Genomic DNA, 16,122 nt, shown 5'->3' with positions numbered 1-16,122 from the left:
TAAGATATACCCTTACCATCACACAGGAAGCATAGACGGCGGCGCGCCCTTACCAAAGAAGAGCGACTCCAGAAACGGACTCGATGAAGCGGGAAAAAAAGAAATCGACGGTTACAGATTGGTCAGTAACAGACACGTCTGCACCTCCTCGACTAGGCCCTCGGGCAACTACTACGTAGGTAGTGTACGGGAGACGCAACAGGACGTCAGAAATCAAAGCCACCAAGCAAGGTATCTGCCGTGGCGAACTGAGACTTGGGCTTATGGCACGGGGTGTGCAGGTTGTATTTGTCTGATGCTGCATGAGTCCCGTATCGGACAATGTCCCTTATGACGACATCAGTCGAAAACAGCACCTGAGGCCAATGTAAGTTGTTCATACTGAGGATTGCAGAGTCGCCAAAGGGGGGTATACGTTGCAGGCGGCCGAGAGGCTCATGTGTAGTCAGGACCACCACTAAACATACTTACATATCTATGGTCCACCTGGCGTCTGATATTCTATTTGCCTACTCTGTTCTGCAGTCTTCGGAAAGACGACCAGTCTCGAACCCAGGCTACTACATTTGACCCGGCGGCCTCAGCGCGACAAAGCCATTCGAGCCGTCGGTTGCGTAAAGCAGCATGTACGGCATAATCGCCTTCGACAATCGCCGGAAGCCTCTGACGGCCGAATTCCGAGCCGAATTGAGAAAATACCGGAGAGGCTCGGCCTGCAAAGGATGTCGCATCTCTCGATCGAGGTGCAGTGGCAAGCTGGATGGTACCCCCTGTGATCGGTGCCAGCGTCTCGGGAATCCATGCTTGTACACGACAAACAACAATAGCCAAGGCCAATGTACTGCAGCAACAACAACTCCTACCCAGCGTAGTAGTCACCATGGCAACAACAGCAACACCAGTGGGCCGACATCCCCAAACGGCAGCACGCCAGACGACAGCCAAGACAAAAATAAGCAAACCACCCCGCCAAGCACCGTCACACCAGAGCCGTCCAATGCGGAAAATGGCGCGCTGGATGCTTTGGATGGTAATACTCTTTCTACCGGGCCAAACTATGATGAATCACAGTCTTTGCCGTACTATGCCCACGAGTTCGGGCTGGACGGATGGTGTCAGCAGCTCCAGGACTTGCCATCGATGGCGGATTTCGCGTGGCCACAACTTGATGCATCGCCAGCTAGCACTCCGAAATCTAGCAGTAGTGCACCGCTGCGAGACGATCCACAGTGCCCTCCTCCTCCCACCTTATTCCAGGAGGCCCAGGCTGTAATACCGGGAAATGGTGGTGGAGCGTGCAGTCTACCTTCTGCGCCCCATACCTCCGGGGCCTTTGAGGAGAACCTGGAAGAAGGTCAAAATGGCGATGTAGGGGCCAGTACTGACGACACTGCTGCAGTATTATCTTCGACACATTCGTTCCTGGAGCCCCCGGGCGGCTGGCCGCTGGCGTTGGAAGAAGCGTCCGAAGCCATTACTGGCTATCACTGCCAATGCCTACAGGGCCTGACGTCGTCCTTATCCATGCTCCGATGCTCTCTGGCCCGTTACCAAGGGGGTCTCGAGGCAGATCTCGGCATTCGGGCTAGTGGCGGCAGCGGCGGCAGTATGTCTAGTAGTCAGGTCAGGGCTGACGAGTTTCTCGAACTCTTCGAGAAAGTGTTTGAGAAGCTACGGAGGGCGGAGACATGCCCACTGGCGTGCATGCTGTCGCAAGACTTGGCCATCCTTCTCCTGCTCGTGGTCGAACAGCTGGTGAAGCTGTTACTGGGCTTCGCAACCGACTTATTCATAGGCAGTGCCGCATCTTCCCTCAGCAGCAGTGTTTTTGAGCCTGAGGGAGACGAGGCTCGTCAACAAAATGCCGCGGCCGGGAGGAGTGGTAGTAGTAGTTGGCGTGTCAGCGTCGGAGCGTTCGAGATAACCGATCCCACGGAGCACCAGCTGCTCGTGAAGCAGCTGCTCCAGAACAGGGCCCAAGGCCTTGGCGCGTTCATCGCCAAGCTGAGTGACATGATGAAGCATAAAGGGTTGAATGGTCTGGGAACCGACTTAAGGAGAATCCGCGAGGGTTTATGCAACACGTTACAGAACTTCAATTAGACAAAATGGCAGGAAAAAGGCTTGCATTCCCAGCAAAAGCAAGCGTGACGATCATTGCATGGTGGTGAGCTTAGATGTGTGGTGAAGGAGGAAAGAAGTGCTGGATCGCCCCCACCAGCCAATTGGCGGGGTAGATAGGCCCTTCCTTAGGCGCGGCACATGGGCATGTGCTAATCGTGGATTCCAACAGTCTAACTATATGTACATACGCCTAAACAAGTACATGCAGTGCAGCGTGAGTCGGACGTGTACTTGCGTTTATTTGAAAGGTACATTCAAAACTCCTTTATCTCACCAGAACCATTCCATTCTATCAAGATATACCGTGAAAATATAATGTAATCTACATAAAATATTCCGCGGCAAACTGACGCATTGGCAATGCGCAAATCCTCCCTCACCGTGACAGATACATTGTCCGTGTCTCGTGGACCTCGTGCCCCTCGGGGCCCAGATATCGACCCGTCTTGAAGCTGATTCGACAAATTCACAAGTTAGCACATCCTCGAAATCGGACTCGCCCCTTTTCGTAGTCAACCTGACTTACCTCCAGTGCAGATTCCCAAGGGCAACGCAGCGGCAAGTCTCAATGAATTTGAGCACTTCTCGGTCGATGTCCTCTCCGTAAGGTGGCAAAGCTGCTAGAGCCGAGTACCAACGTACGTAACAGTCGTTGATCATGTCACCAATCCTGTCCACAGCCTGCTGCGCCGACGAGCCCTGCTCCATGAGGAGTGAGATCAAATTGTGGTCGACGCCCAATTCCTGTTAAGCGTGTTAGCCTCTGCCTGTTTCGTCCTCTTTGAGGGCCACACACCAGATCTTTCCGATAGGATAGAACATCGTTGACACTAAGATAAACGGTTAGCGGTACTGCGAGAACCATCCAGGGGTCGATCCGCACTCACAGAAGGACAAGGTCTGCCGATATACGCATGCATTCATGCAGGGAGCTGTGGGAAAAGACGCTCTCAGGAAGCCTGACTCCTTGGCCAAACTCGGTCACGGAGATGGCAGGGTATGCCCCGATCGTTCCCCGACGCATGTCCAGGTATGTGTGCACGTCGCGACTCAGGGCCTCTCCCTGGCCATCTGCTGGACTTGTATCACCAGTTGGTTGAAATACCGCTTGTGTTGCTCCTTGTACCGCTGTTGTAGTTCTGTTCGTTTACACCGCCCCTGTTCTTAGCCTCGGTTGTTTTTCCTACGAGTTCGTTATTCCCTTACGTACCTGGGATCCCCTTTCGCCTTACTCGATACCAGCAGGTCTGGAAGACGTATCGGATCGGGTTTTCGTCCGGGCTTATGCGCGGCGCGCCGTCCTCCATAATGGCCATGGTCGCATCCACCTCTTTCTGTGCTGCAATAGGGTCGACCTTCAGGTGACCTTCATCAAATTCTGCAAAATGGTTCAGTACGATCTAGGGGGGATGATGGGGAAGTCATTGCTTAACCTACGATCATCAAAAAGAAACACCTGGATTCATTGGTCAGTACGATAGACCGGTACAAAGACGTGCCTGGTCGATAGCGCGAGGTATAGGTGGCAAAACGCGAAAGAATGTAAGAAATCAACGAACCCAGTGGTTCCAATCCAGCATCATTCGCAGGTCTTCCTCATTGGCGTCTGGTGCCCATATGGAAGCAAGGTAGCACAAGTCGACCTTTGTATTTCTCGCACTCATCTGATCGCTCATTCCCATGATCCTACGAAATAATTAGTCACAGGGTTTTGATAGGCTGTGGCTTCTGCTGAAAGAAAAATAGGATTACCGTGCGATCCATCTGTCACCTGCGGCCTTGACCGTGAAGTAGTTTGGGTTCACCACTGGCTTCGAGGACATGATGGACGAGAACAAGTCGGGGACTCGGACGGCCCGCCTCTTCTCGGCTTTCTCAGGGGCCGCAGAGACACATGATGGCTCTGTCGGAAGGGCATCACCGGGTTGCACCAGGATGGAAGAATCCAACCTGGAAGGTGGTAACTCGGGTGACATCATCATGATTGTGGAACTTGGCATGTAGGTAGCCGCTGACAAGCAAAGGCTGTCGACTTGCCGGGAAGAAGTAGTTGGAACTCGTTCTTATACATTTTCGTGTAACGGCACACGAACCCGAGTGAGAGGCCTTACAAGGCCATGTCCATTCCTAAGTAGATCAGGTTTGTCCAGAGTGCCAGGGGTGTGTGACAGGGGCAATTTGCGGCCACCAGCCAGGCAATTGCCCGATTAGGCAGCCCATGGCGATGAGATACAGAGGTTGGGGCGGTGTACAGCCAATTAGAGAAAGAATCTCCCGGGGATTCTTGATTTGGCAAAAGTGCCGGTCAACCAAGCAATACGCTGTGGTGTGCTACACATTTCCGCGTGCGGTGAGCTTTCCAGAGATGACGAGCACTCGAGCACTGCAACCGCGCAACTGACAATGAGCCTGGACATACAGAAAGGACTATGCCCCGGGTCCGGCCCCGGAATTTCCAAATATGAAAATTCCCTTGTGGCTGGTGGAAGTCCAGCCCTGTAATACGTGCTTGTGTCCCCTTGACCACGGGAGGACAGGACTGTGAGCTTGCCATAGAGGTTGGTCAGCTTAGTCACTATCATAACGTATAGCATAGAGGGTGGAAGTTATCTTTACTAGACCAGACTCTTTACCAACTTCGGTCGTTCGCACCTTGACCCCCTTCTTGCCCTGTATGCTTGTGTCTAACCCATAGTGTCCGCTAGAAAACAGTGACGATGCTGTTGCCCATCCTTTTCATATCGGCAATCATATTCTTGAACCGAAAAAGGGCATCCTGTCTCGTTTTCTCGCGAGGCACCGTGTTGGTGCACTAGACGAGGGCGTTGAACCTGAAGTCGAGCGGGACGAAATCTATCCAGTACATTACATAGACCAGGCCGCCATCATTCGATCTTCTCTCATCAGCTACACATTCCGCTATGAGGATGTATTAGACGCCCAAGATCTACGGGACTCATTGTCCCGCCTGTTATCCTCTGGCGACTGGAGGAAGCTTGGAGGAAGGCTCCGTCGGAATGTGAGTGCGAAGCCCAAGTTGAGAAGAACACCTCCAAAGGCCCATGCCAGACAATGCTAAGTGGAACAGAAAGGGGGAAGACTAGAAATCCATGTCCCACGCCGATTCAGCCACGACCGGCCGCCCATCCGGTTTTCCCATGTCAAGCTTGACTTGGACATGGACGCCCACCCGCTCGCAAGACGGCTTCCAGCCAAAACCGGCGACAAGCCGTCGATCCACGAGGGCTGCCGCCTATTCCGCGAGTTCAGTATCCCATCAGCTCTGCCGAATAATATCAATCACTACTTCTCTACCGACGAGCCGCTGATTTGTCTACACATCCACTCTTTTACCGATGGCACGCTGGTGAGCATCACATTTCCGCACTTACTCTCCGACGCCATGGGAACGGCGGGCTTGCTGCAAGCTTGGAGTGGCCTTCTCCGTGATCCTTCCCATACATCTCGGGTGCATCTCGCGGGCGCTAGAGAAGACGTCGTGGCACATGTCGGTACTGAGGGCGACAAGACAGCGAGAAAAACCAAATTCGTTTTGGAAGACAAGCAAACGACGGGGATTGCGTTGTTCCTCTTCATCGCGCGTTATGCCATGGACCTTTGGGCCCATCGTAACGTCGAAACACGACATATCTACTTACCCGCCGGGTTCGTATCACGCCTCCGCTGCGAAGCCAAAGAAGAGTGGATGGCCGGTAGCGCCGATGACAGCAGAACCAAGCCCGTACCTTTCTTGAGCGACGGGGACCTCATCACGGCCTGGGGCGCCCGAATGGTTCTGTCGTCTGCATCGTCCAAGGGGTCGGCCCTGATCTGCAATGTCTTTGACATGCGGCAGCGGCTCCTCGGATTATCTGCGCCATCACCATCATCTTCGTCGTCGTCCTATCTCCAGAACCTGATCCTCCCCAGCACGACCTTCCTGGACGCCGAGGAGGCGCGCACCCTGAGCACGTCCCAGATAGCGCGGCGGGTGCGCAGGGCCCTCGTGGAGCAGACGACCGACGCCCAGGTGCGCAGCCTGATGCGCATCGCACGCGCGTGGTTCAGTCGCCTTGGAACGATGCCCCTGTTCGCGCGCTGGGACACCAATAGGGTCTTTGCGTGCACGAACTGGTCCAAGGCTCGATTTTTCCATCACGCGGGTCTCTTCGTCCCTGCTACAACTGCGAACACTACTGTTACTACTACTCCTCTTAGCAGCCATCGAAAAGAAATGTGCAAGAACGACGATGCCTGCAAAAGAAGAGTGAAGAAGAAGGAAAAGAAGCCTTTGGCGTTCTGGGGCACCACGCTGGCAGTGCATGATACCCCACGGGATGCATTTGTCGTATACGGGCAGGACCATGACGGTGACTACTGGGTGCACGCATATCTGCGAAAAGAAACGTGGGACTTGATTCAGCTGGAGTTAGATCAATACGGTATAGCGTAGGTAGGTATGGTATTCAAGCATCAACAAGATGTTGTAGTGAATTTACGTGAATTTTCAGCCGAGTTAGGAAGCTGCCTGCGTACCAAGACAGGTTAGAAAAAGTGTGACGTATACTCTAAGATGTATTCATAAGTGTACTCGCATAGATGAAAATGAGTAGTATATGCATGATGTGAGCAATTGCATCGCGATTTGCCTCTTTGGGATAGGCCGGTCCGGTAAGACAAGTCCAAGTCCGTATTACTTCCGGGGCCGCACTATTCGGGTCCTAAAGCAGGGAGGTGCGGCCCAACGCCCAGAAAGGGGAGGGGAAGGGAGGGGAAATACGCAAAGGCAAGGCAAGTCAGCTTGTCCCTAGTTTGGCCATGAGTCCCGTAGCCGTTTCTGTTTGAGCAGTTGACCAGGGGCGGCTTTACGTACGTAGCTGTAGCCATCTCACCAGGTTTATCCTTTGACGAGAGTCACTCGTACGAGATCCGAAAGGTTACCTAAGTCGAGCCCTCGTGTGCTGCCACCAATAGACGAAGATGAGCGTGGATATGCCCATATACGGGTGGCAACACAGCCACTTCGACCTTGCGCCCGCTTCGGTGGCTCTGTTGGCCTGCTATCTCGTTTATGGGTTGCTACTCGCCCTGTACCGGCTGTACCTGCATCCTCTGGCGCACTTCCCGGGACCCAAGTCTTGCGCCGTGACGGAGTGGTACGAATTCTATTGCTATATCGTCAAGGGAGGGCAATGGGGGAATCGAGTGCAGAAGATGCATGAGAGATATGGTAAGCCACATAATTGACTGGACAACTACTGCTTAATATTTGCCTAACAAGTGAGGGGAATCTGTCTAGGCCCTATTGTCCGCACCAGTCCGTGGGAGTTGTCTATTCGCGACCCCGAGTTCTACAGCCAGTTGTACGTGACCGCTTCAACCCGCAGAACCAACATGTGGCCCCGGGGCAGAGAGGGTAACGGGTTCGAGAGTAAGTATGCCGCTCCCGTGAAGGCATCGGTGTTCTCGGGCCTAGGGATCTACCAATTAATATATACCGAATTCTGGGCTCATGCATAGACTCTGGTTACAGGTTCCCACCATCTGTCAGTCCCGCACGATCTGCATCGCTCACGAAGAAAGGTAAGCTTCTCTCTGGTGCGATTCCAAATACACCGCTGAAACTCGCATAGCACCTCGAGCCCTTCTTCTCACGCCAGGGTACCACGCGAGTCGAGCACATCATCAAAGATGAGGCCCAGAAGCTGACAGGCCGGTTGCTCCGCCTCAGTGGCTCTGGCACCATCGTCCACTTAGATCACGCGATCGCCGCCATGACGGGCGACATCATCGGTTTCACTACGTGCGGCATGCAACCAAACCTCATTGAAGAGCCAAACTTCTCACCCTCGTGGTATGAGCTCATGGTGAAAACGACCACCATCGCACCCCTATTCCGTTGCTTTACGTGGTTGAACAGGTGCGTCTCTTCTTCCTCGTCCTCTGCGGGAGGTAATACGAAACCAACCAAACCAGAATCATACAACTTCTGCCCGCCTCAGTCATGGAGGGCATGTATCCGGAAGGTATTTCCAACATGATGCTGGGCAAGGCCGGGCGCTTGTATATTGAGCGGATCAAGCGAGAGCTAGATGGCTCGCCGGCTGAGAAGCAAGGACAAAAGAAATGGAACTCGGCGTTCCACCACCTCCTCTCGAGCGATATACCGGAAGAAGAGAAATCCACCGAGCGGCTCCAGGCCGAGTCCATGATCCTCCTGTTGGCCGGGACGCTTGCAGGGGCGCACACCCTGACCTTCGTCCTCTTTTATCTGCTTGCCAGCCCCGCCATGGAAGCGCGGCTGAGGGCCGAATTGGAGAGCGCTTTTGCCCTCGCGGCTGCCGCCGGAACGGGGCAGGAGATGCCCAGCTGGACCGAGCTGGAGAGGCTGCCGTACTTGACAGGCTGCATTAAGGAGGCGTTGAGGTCAGAACCACTACATGAGCACGAGAAGAGCCATATGTTGCCCGAAAGGAATCACTACTGACAAAACGGCTTTAGATTGAATGGTTTGGTTGGCAACCTCGCGCGGTGCTCACCCGACAAAGAACTGGTGTACAAGCAATGGGTAATTCCCAAAAACGTAAGTCGGTTGTGCAAATACGCGTTTTGGCGTAAAGGAGTACAGTCCCCCTATAAGCACGATTCGATAATATTAACGTATATGCCACCGGGCGAAAACAGGTCCCCGTGGGTATGTCCATTCGCGCCATGCATACCGACGCCTCCGTGTTCCCGGACCCGATGCAGTTCAAGCCGGAGCGCTGGGTGGGCGAATACGATCCGAACATGGACAGGAACTTTGTCCCTTTCACAAAAAGGCTCGCGGAGCTGTCTTGGATCCAAGTGAGCACTTCATTTCATCCTTTTTATATGGTCATCTGTCCAGCCCGAACCATTCCGCGCGCTGAGCAATCCACTGACTCTTCCTGCGCAGCCTTGCTTGGGCAGAGATGTACGTTGCTACCGCCGCATTGTTCGGACCCGGAGGCCCTAAGATGACCTTGTATGAAACGGATGAGTCGGATATCAAAATTGTGCGTGATTACATCATGGGGTTTCCGAAGCCTGGCACTCGAGGCGTTCGCGTTCGCTTGGGGTGAAGGAGAGAGCTTGTCTAGTTGTGTGTCCGCCACGAGGACGAATCCTCCGTGACGCTGTGTTGAGATAGAGGTCATTTAGTAACATATACATTTATTCTCCTAACCTCTGTTTTGGCCGCTTAAAGCCTGGCAATAATGCTCAAAAGCAAAACATCGCGTCATCCTACAAATTGCCTCGTAGTTACACCTACATATAACAGCACCCGAGAAAACCTAGATTAACTACATACTAGGTTAATGATTCACTGACAATGAAGGGATTCCATCTCCTTACTGTCGTCGTCCCAGTAACGTGCTTCGTGGGTTTGCACTCAGTCTATTGCTCAGTATACGGGCGACGATACATAATCTATCTAATAAATACCATCAACATCGTCATGAACGGCCGGTGGCCGATTCATGGACCGCCCTTGGTCACTTCTCTCCACATGTCTAGCTTGATTGTTGGAACAAAGGAATCATGAAAATTCCCAGGCCAATACATCGTCTCAGTATATCAACTCTCACTCGACCATCGAGTCGACAGTGACTTGAACATGAGATTTGATCATGGCATTGCCGCAGTCTTTCCAAGTGACCGTGGTGGGGTCCGTCGCGTGCAGCGTAAAGTTAAAATGGGTGAACATATTGGAAAAGACCAGATACGACTCCATCCACGCGATGCTAAACCAACAAGTCGTCAACATCTCAACTTAAAAGGAACATGGACGCGGGGCAGCAGGGGAGGGGAGAAACAGGGGAGGGGGCGATATGTAGAGATCATCTTACTTCAAACCAATGCACGCCCTGCTGCCCTTGCCAAACACGACCAGCCAGTGGTCGAGGCCGTCGTTCTCGAGCCAGCGCTCCGGGATGAACTGCTCCGGATCGGGGAACAAGTCGGGGTTGTCGTGCACCGCGCGGATGGCCGTCGAAACCGACGTCCCCTCGGGCAGATGGTGCCCGGCCCAGGTGATGCCGCCTCGGGGCACCACGCGAGGGAGGATGCCCGGGACGGGCGAGGAGAGGCGCAGGGACTCCTTGATCACCGCCGTCTGTATTTACCCCTTTTTGTCAGGCATTGATCCGACGGACTTCGTTTCGGGCACACATGCGATGCGATGGGTGACCTACCAGGTAAGGCAAGTCCTTTACTTGCTTGTAGGTCAGGAGCCCACGCTCGTTGCGCGGCAGCGGCGCGAGCTCTTGGCGGAGCTTCTCCAGCTTCTCGGGGTGGCGGAGCAGGAAGTACGTGCCCATGCTCATGGTGTGGGACGTCGTGTGGGTTCCCGCGAAGGCGAAGCTGTATGTCTCGTCCTCGACGGCCTGGTGCGTCAGGGGGCGCCCATGGTCCTCTGGCCGCAGGAGCAAGTCGATAACCGTCTTCCGGCCATCCTCGGCCTTCTCGATGCCTGTTTGGTGTTCGGCGGCGCGGTCGGAAATCCATTGTCGAACGTTCTAATAACACGTCATGGTGTCAGTCAGTGCAGTCTGTGTGCGTGCATATTGACACAGTAATAACAGCTGCAACTCCCGGTGGGAAGAAAACTGACTCTGCGGAATTCGAATTCGCCAGGGAGAAGTTTCTCGGCAAGGCGCGTAGGCATGCAGTCTGCCAGCCATATCAAGATAGGGAAGTGCTTCAAGAGAAAGAAGCTTTCAGAAAAGGTCCGCAGCGTCGCAAGGAAAGGTGGCTCCTCCTCCTCGGCATCGATGAGGTTGAGCGATCGGTCGCAAAGGACCTTCATGATGGTGTCAATGGTGATGCCTATATATAAGCGCTGGATGTCGAGCACGCGGCCGGCGTCGAGATGCTCTTGGGCCTTGCGCATGGCGTTCTGCACCACGCCCAGAACCACGTGGGACAGGGCTTCCATCGACTTGACCGAGAAGAGGTTGTTCACCATCTTGCGGCGGCGCCGGTGGTACTCGACGTCCACAATGGCGGGCAAGGCCTCCGAGATGCCGCCCGATGTCTGGAAAAAGGCCGGGTCCTTCGCAAAGTTGGAACCAGATGAGTAGACTCTATATAAGAAAGCAGATGGGCTCTCAGCGATTTGCAAAGTAGAACATGAATGGAACCAAACTCGCAGAATGATGTGTGGTGTGCTGACTTACTCGTGAAAGAACGTCGGGTCGCTAACATGAACACGATCAGGACTGACGCGTACAACCGGCCCTGCGCACTCTCTCGTTAATGTTACGCGTTTTCGCCTTTGTGTGGTGTTTACATAGCCAAATGTGGAAGAAGGATGTTCGACTCACCATACTTTGCGTGTATCCGAGGGTATGCCTTCACATAGTTCCCTCCGAGGATGACATCCTCGTAAAACTCGTACCAGTACGAAACCCCTAGCATACCATGGCCCAGGTATCTTGCTCAGAGGATGGAACCACAGCCTCTGGGCTGTTATGAGGACGGAGTAGAGAGTGAACGCTGCAAGGGCCACGCAACCCCATCCCTGGAGACTACTAGGCAGCTGTATACCAGAGAGGAGTCCCATGGCGCCAATAAGTGTCAAGAGTAAATTTGCGTGATGAGGGCGGACGCTGTTCGTGACGAAAGGATTATGAATTTCTCCTTTCTGTTCGACGCTCCGTCCTGAGTCCAAGACTACCAGCAGTTGCTAGCGAGTCTGTCTAGGGATATATGCCGATAATCGAAAGGTGGATGTTTAGATGAACATAGTCGCCACTGCTATGAGGTGTATGTCAGCCCGTCGTGCTCCTACGGCACCTTCGGAGAACACCTATTACCTAGATGGGACATTGCTTGTCTTATACCCAAAGTAGGCCGCGCCGGTGGTCGGTCCCGATGTAAGCTGCCAATTTGGGCAACCCCTTCCCCAGATCCGGCCAATCACAGAGCCTCGATGCAAGGGGGAGAAAGAGAATACCGCCAGCTGCAAGGTACCTATATCGATACACGGTAGTACAGTCCGCAATGGGTACTTTTTCTATGGCCCCTGAGACCTTTCTCATTCCCACCTGCTTTGTCCGCTGTTCGTGTACTATGCGGAGCTACAGGATTTGGAGTCACGGCTACCAAGAGCCGGCAGTTTCCCAGCTTACTGGTGAGCCTGCAGTCGACTTCACCATCAAATTCAACTTAAGCAAGTGTTATCTTCATCGACACTTACTCAAGCCGTACGACTTGTTGCATATAAGCTAATTTCGGATAAATGACATCCAAATCAATGAGGAGAAATGAAAACAAATAGGCACATTGTTCAAATCAATCAGATCGCTTGCAAAAGCGCACAAAGAGTTTCGGCTTCCACCACAGAATATGCACCCGACTATCTTGCAACCAGTTAACTCCTTTACTGACAAGTTCCAGGTCGTACGACCAAAGGATTTTAGCCAGGACCAAGTTCAACTCCATCCACGCGAAGCTACAATCAAGTGCAAAAGGCTAGTCAGTCTACATCCACGGTCAGTTTTGGCATGGTAAGTGACGACTTACTTCCGCCCTAGACAGTCTCGTGGACCGAGAAGGAATGGCCTGCTGGCCTCCTTGACGTCGGTCGGGTAGAGACCGAGCCAGCGCTCAGGTCTGAACTCCCAAGGTTCGGCGAAGTATTTCTCATCGTGTGTTATGGTCCAGGGGCTGACGTTGATTTCAGTCTGAGTGGGTGGTGGGAACGGCCAGTTAGCTTCAAGACCCAGGAATACTCCGCCAGACCTCAAGAGAAGAAGCTGGCTAGCTTTACTACTTACCCCCGACGGTATATGATATCCGTGCAGTTCGAAGCCTGGTGAGACTCGTGGCGCGCCACCAGACGCAGGCGGAAACAGCCTTAGACCCTCGTTCAGGACGGCTTGAAGGTAAGGAAGTTGCTGTGCTGCGGTCGCATTGATTTCGTCGTAGGACTTAAAGGCACCACGGACCTCGTCAACGAGCTGTTGGAGCTTCTCGGGATTTTGGACCAGGAAGCAGGTCAACCCAGTCAGGGTAGTTGCCACCGTCTCCCCGCCAGCAATGCTATCCATGAGCTCATGTGTCAGCATATGCTCTGACAGAAGGGACCACGAGTCTGGGTAGGGGCAGTCATACGTCATAGTCGAAACATGAGCAGTCATTTCTTCCTTGCCCACTTCTCCATTGCGAACCTTTTCTACGAGCAAGCTCACAAAGTCGTTTCGAGACCCTTCTACAGAGAGCCGCCTACATAGCAGAAGTGTCAGGACGCGCTATACGCATAGTTCCGAGCCAGGACTTGATATAATAACTTACTTTTCGACCTGTTGACGGCTGTAAGCAGAATTTTGATTCCTCGTCAAGAGGGCCGACGGGATCAAGAAGCCAAAGGCCGCGGCCAGCCAGCCAATGCGCCGTATGTTGTCAACAATTGTGATGAAGTACAAATGTTCCAAGACGATATCGGCCCAGAAGTGTGGCTTGCCTTCAGATGGTAAATGATCAGACATACACGCTGACGCGCTGAGGGGCAGCAATGCTGGTAAGCTCACCTGTATCGAGACTATGGAAGCTCTCGCCAAAAGCCATCTCGCCCAGGATGTCGAAGGAGTTCATTTCGTACCACTTGGTCATATTCAACCCACGGGAGCCCGGGCCCCCCTTCTCCCCCAGGATCTTGACAAACTTGTCGACGACGCCGGTGATGATCTCCTCCTGCCCCAAGAGGCCGCGTTGCGAGAACGCCGGGTTGAGCATCCTGCGCATTTTACTGTGCTTCTTGGGGTCCCGCTCGCTCCCTACGCACTTGCTGCTGAAGCCAGCCGCGAAGACTTCGTAAAACGGCCCTTTGGGAGCAATCTCTTTGCCGGGCAGCGGATGGCCATATATGGCTTTCCACGACTCAACACTGGCGAAGGAAAGCTCGTTGGGGGCGACGCGAACAATTGGGCCTGTGAATAGTTAAATCTCCGTTCTACTTGCGGGCCTCCTCATCTTCCTCTCCGGTATATAGACGGATACTTTGGAGAGCGGACCTTGGCACATAGGGTACTGACTTACCATATCTGCGGTGGGCTTTGGTGACAGCGACATGAAACTTCCCCCCGGATGTGTGCCAGAAACGGAAGAACTAATTAACTCAGTCGTCTATTCTCGGGAAAGAAACTATGATTATATCGAACTCACGAGAGAAGCTCGACCGAGCGTGGGGCCGGGAAAGCTTGCCAGAGGATGAAACCAGAGGTTGTAGAAGCACGAGGCAATGAATCTGGCCAAGATCTGACGTGCAAGGGTTAACAAATAATACTTGCTGCTTGTTTACTAGTAGCTCACTTACAGCACTCGGTATAATGGTCACAATAGCTTGCCAGCCCAGCTCGAGCAATGGGGTTGGGCCCTTAACGGGAAGCCCCGTGTGAGTCGAATTTGTTGCCATGATAGAGGTAACTGGTGTCATAGTAAATCACCTAGAGAATGGATCGTAATGCTCGTTTGCACCCACAGGAATGGAACTACCCCGTACATACCATACTTGCTGACGGCACTACATTTCGTATTTACATTACCGAGTATGTACAGTCGCAATTGCCGTAGTGCTTACATCAACTTAAACAAGCAACTCCGGCGTAACATACGGGACGTGCCGTCCCTACCAAATCGGGCAATCCCCTCCCTGCCCAATCTTCCATGTTTTGGCCTATGACAACCTGGAAAAGATCCGGAGATGACGGACTTAATGCAACAGGATGGACTTAAGCCGCCCCCCTTGCATAAGTGACATCAGTCTGGCATTCCAAGGACGGTACAGTCCAATACTTATATATAATTCTATATAAGCAGTTTCTTCAAACGCTGGTAAAGGCGGAGGAGCTTCCGTTCCTCGAAATACTCGAAAAGAGCACCCTTTCTCAGCCCGTCTGCTCAACAAAAACCGACCCGCCATTCTCCCGCCATGGCCTCACAAGCGCTCTATAAACTGCCAGAAGATGCAGTCTGGTTTGGTGAGCACCCTCTTGAACCGCTCCGTAACCGACAGACTTGACTGATTGCTCGGGTGAAAACCAAAAGTCACCGGATCGTCGTCGGGCATTGGCTTGGCCCTTGCCAAGCTCATCGCCTCCCACCCTACACACCGCCTCGTAGCCACGGCCCGAGACTCTTCGAACCTCGCCACGGAGATTGCGGCGACCGCGCCGGAGCGGGTGCATACCGTCGATCTCGACGTCACTTCAGACAAGTCCATCGCCGCCGCTCTCGGCTCGGCCCTCTCCCAATTCGGCCGCGTGGACGTGCTCGTCAACAACGCCGGCTACGGCCTCATGGGCGACGCCGAGTCGGCCCTGCAGCCAGAGGACCACGCCAAGGCCCGCCAGGTGGTCGAGACGGACTTCTGGGGCACCGCGACGCTGTCGCTGCACGCCGTCCGCGTCTTCCGCGACGAGAACCCCAAGACGGGCGGCCCGGTGGGCGGCGTCGTGCTCAACGTGACGTCGCTGGGCGGCTTCGCCGGGTTCCCGGGCAGCGCCTTCTACCACGCGGCCAAGTTCGCGGTCGAGGGCTTCACCGAGAGCGTCAGCAAGGAGGTCCGGCCCGAGTGGAACGTCCACTTCTGCCTCGTCGAGCCGGGCGGCACCCGCACCAACTTCGCCGGCGCCGGCACCATGCAGTGGCTGTCGCCCCATCCGGCGTACGCGGCGGCCGACACCCCCACCCGCCTGCTCGAGGGCTACGTCAAGAACCCCGACATGCAGAAGACCTGGACGCCGGCCGAGAGAGTAGCCATGGCCATGTACCAGGTCGTCGCCCGCGCCGAGGAAAAGCCCTTGCCCTCGAGACTGCCGCTGACGGCGGGAGCTTGGCAGGTCATCAAGGCCGACGTCGCGGCCGTGGACAAGGAGCTGGACGAAGTGAAGGAGCTGAGTTTTTCGGTTGAGGTCGACAACACGAACGAGGCTGGCACCTTCTTGGGGAAAACGTTTAACTAGATAGATAAAG

The 16,122-nt window shown here is 54.0% G+C and overlaps 7 protein-coding genes across 7 annotated transcripts; 4 read left to right on the top strand and 3 right to left on the bottom strand.

The window, feature by feature from the left end:
* Nucleotides 1–624: 624 nt before the first annotated feature.
* Nucleotides 625–2,103, top strand: PG986_005371 (uncharacterized protein; the record flags this gene model as incomplete). The annotated part of the gene is made up of 1 exon (XM_066841593.1): nt 625–2,103. One exon carries the CDS (start codon nt 625–627, stop codon nt 2,101–2,103), a length of 1,479 nt encoding a protein of 492 aa, XP_066701455.1.
* Nucleotides 2,104–2,500: 397 nt separating this feature from the next.
* Nucleotides 2,501–4,106, bottom strand: PG986_005370 (uncharacterized protein; the record flags this gene model as incomplete). Its single annotated transcript, XM_066841592.1, has 7 exons — nt 2,501–2,576; nt 2,651–2,868; nt 2,921–2,954; nt 3,012–3,252; nt 3,335–3,524; nt 3,684–3,810; nt 3,877–4,106. 7 exons carry the CDS (start codon nt 4,104–4,106, stop codon nt 2,501–2,503), a joined length of 1,116 nt encoding a protein of 371 aa, XP_066701454.1.
* Nucleotides 4,107–5,302: 1,196 nt separating this feature from the next.
* Nucleotides 5,303–6,577, top strand: PG986_005369 (BCL5p; the record flags this gene model as incomplete). The annotated part of the gene is made up of 1 exon (XM_066841591.1): nt 5,303–6,577. The coding sequence occupies one exon, from the start codon at nt 5,303–5,305 to the stop codon at nt 6,575–6,577; it is 1,275 nt and encodes a 424-aa protein (XP_066701453.1).
* Nucleotides 6,578–7,104: 527 nt separating this feature from the next.
* On the top strand, nt 7,105–9,227 carry PG986_005368 (cytochrome P450 family protein; the record flags this gene model as incomplete). Its single annotated transcript, XM_066841590.1, has 8 exons — nt 7,105–7,354; nt 7,424–7,555; nt 7,658–7,707; nt 7,758–8,044; nt 8,101–8,550; nt 8,626–8,707; nt 8,809–8,957; nt 9,062–9,227. 8 exons carry the CDS (start codon nt 7,105–7,107, stop codon nt 9,225–9,227), a joined length of 1,566 nt encoding a protein of 521 aa, XP_066701452.1.
* Nucleotides 9,228–9,730: 503 nt separating this feature from the next.
* Nucleotides 9,731–11,710, bottom strand: PG986_005367 (Cytochrome P450 monooxygenase BOT1; the record flags this gene model as incomplete). The annotated part of the gene is made up of 6 exons (XM_066841589.1): nt 9,731–9,890; nt 9,996–10,261; nt 10,341–10,664; nt 10,760–11,231; nt 11,325–11,420; nt 11,472–11,710. The coding sequence occupies 6 exons, from the start codon at nt 11,708–11,710 to the stop codon at nt 9,731–9,733; spliced, it is 1,557 nt and encodes a 518-aa protein (XP_066701451.1).
* Nucleotides 11,711–12,668: 958 nt separating this feature from the next.
* PG986_005366 (uncharacterized protein) lies at nt 12,669–13,893 on the bottom strand (the record flags this gene model as incomplete). Its single annotated transcript, XM_066841588.1, has 3 exons — nt 12,669–12,833; nt 12,927–13,374; nt 13,640–13,893. 3 exons carry the CDS (start codon nt 13,891–13,893, stop codon nt 12,669–12,671), a joined length of 867 nt encoding a protein of 288 aa, XP_066701450.1.
* A 1,186-nt stretch (nt 13,894–15,079) lies between these two features.
* Nucleotides 15,080–16,112, top strand: PG986_005365 (NAD(P)-binding protein; the record flags this gene model as incomplete). The annotated part of the gene is made up of 2 exons (XM_066841587.1): nt 15,080–15,128; nt 15,196–16,112. The coding sequence occupies 2 exons, from the start codon at nt 15,080–15,082 to the stop codon at nt 16,110–16,112; spliced, it is 966 nt and encodes a 321-aa protein (XP_066701449.1).
* Nucleotides 16,113–16,122: the final 10 nt, after the last annotated feature.

Source organism: Apiospora aurea (assembly GCF_038362705.1).
Source record: "Apiospora aurea strain CBS 24483 chromosome Unknown utg000004l_segment0_segment0, whole genome shotgun sequence".
Taxonomy (NCBI): domain Eukaryota; kingdom Fungi; phylum Ascomycota; class Sordariomycetes; order Amphisphaeriales; family Apiosporaceae; genus Apiospora; species Apiospora aurea.
This window is presented reverse-complemented; position numbering and strand designations above follow the sequence as displayed.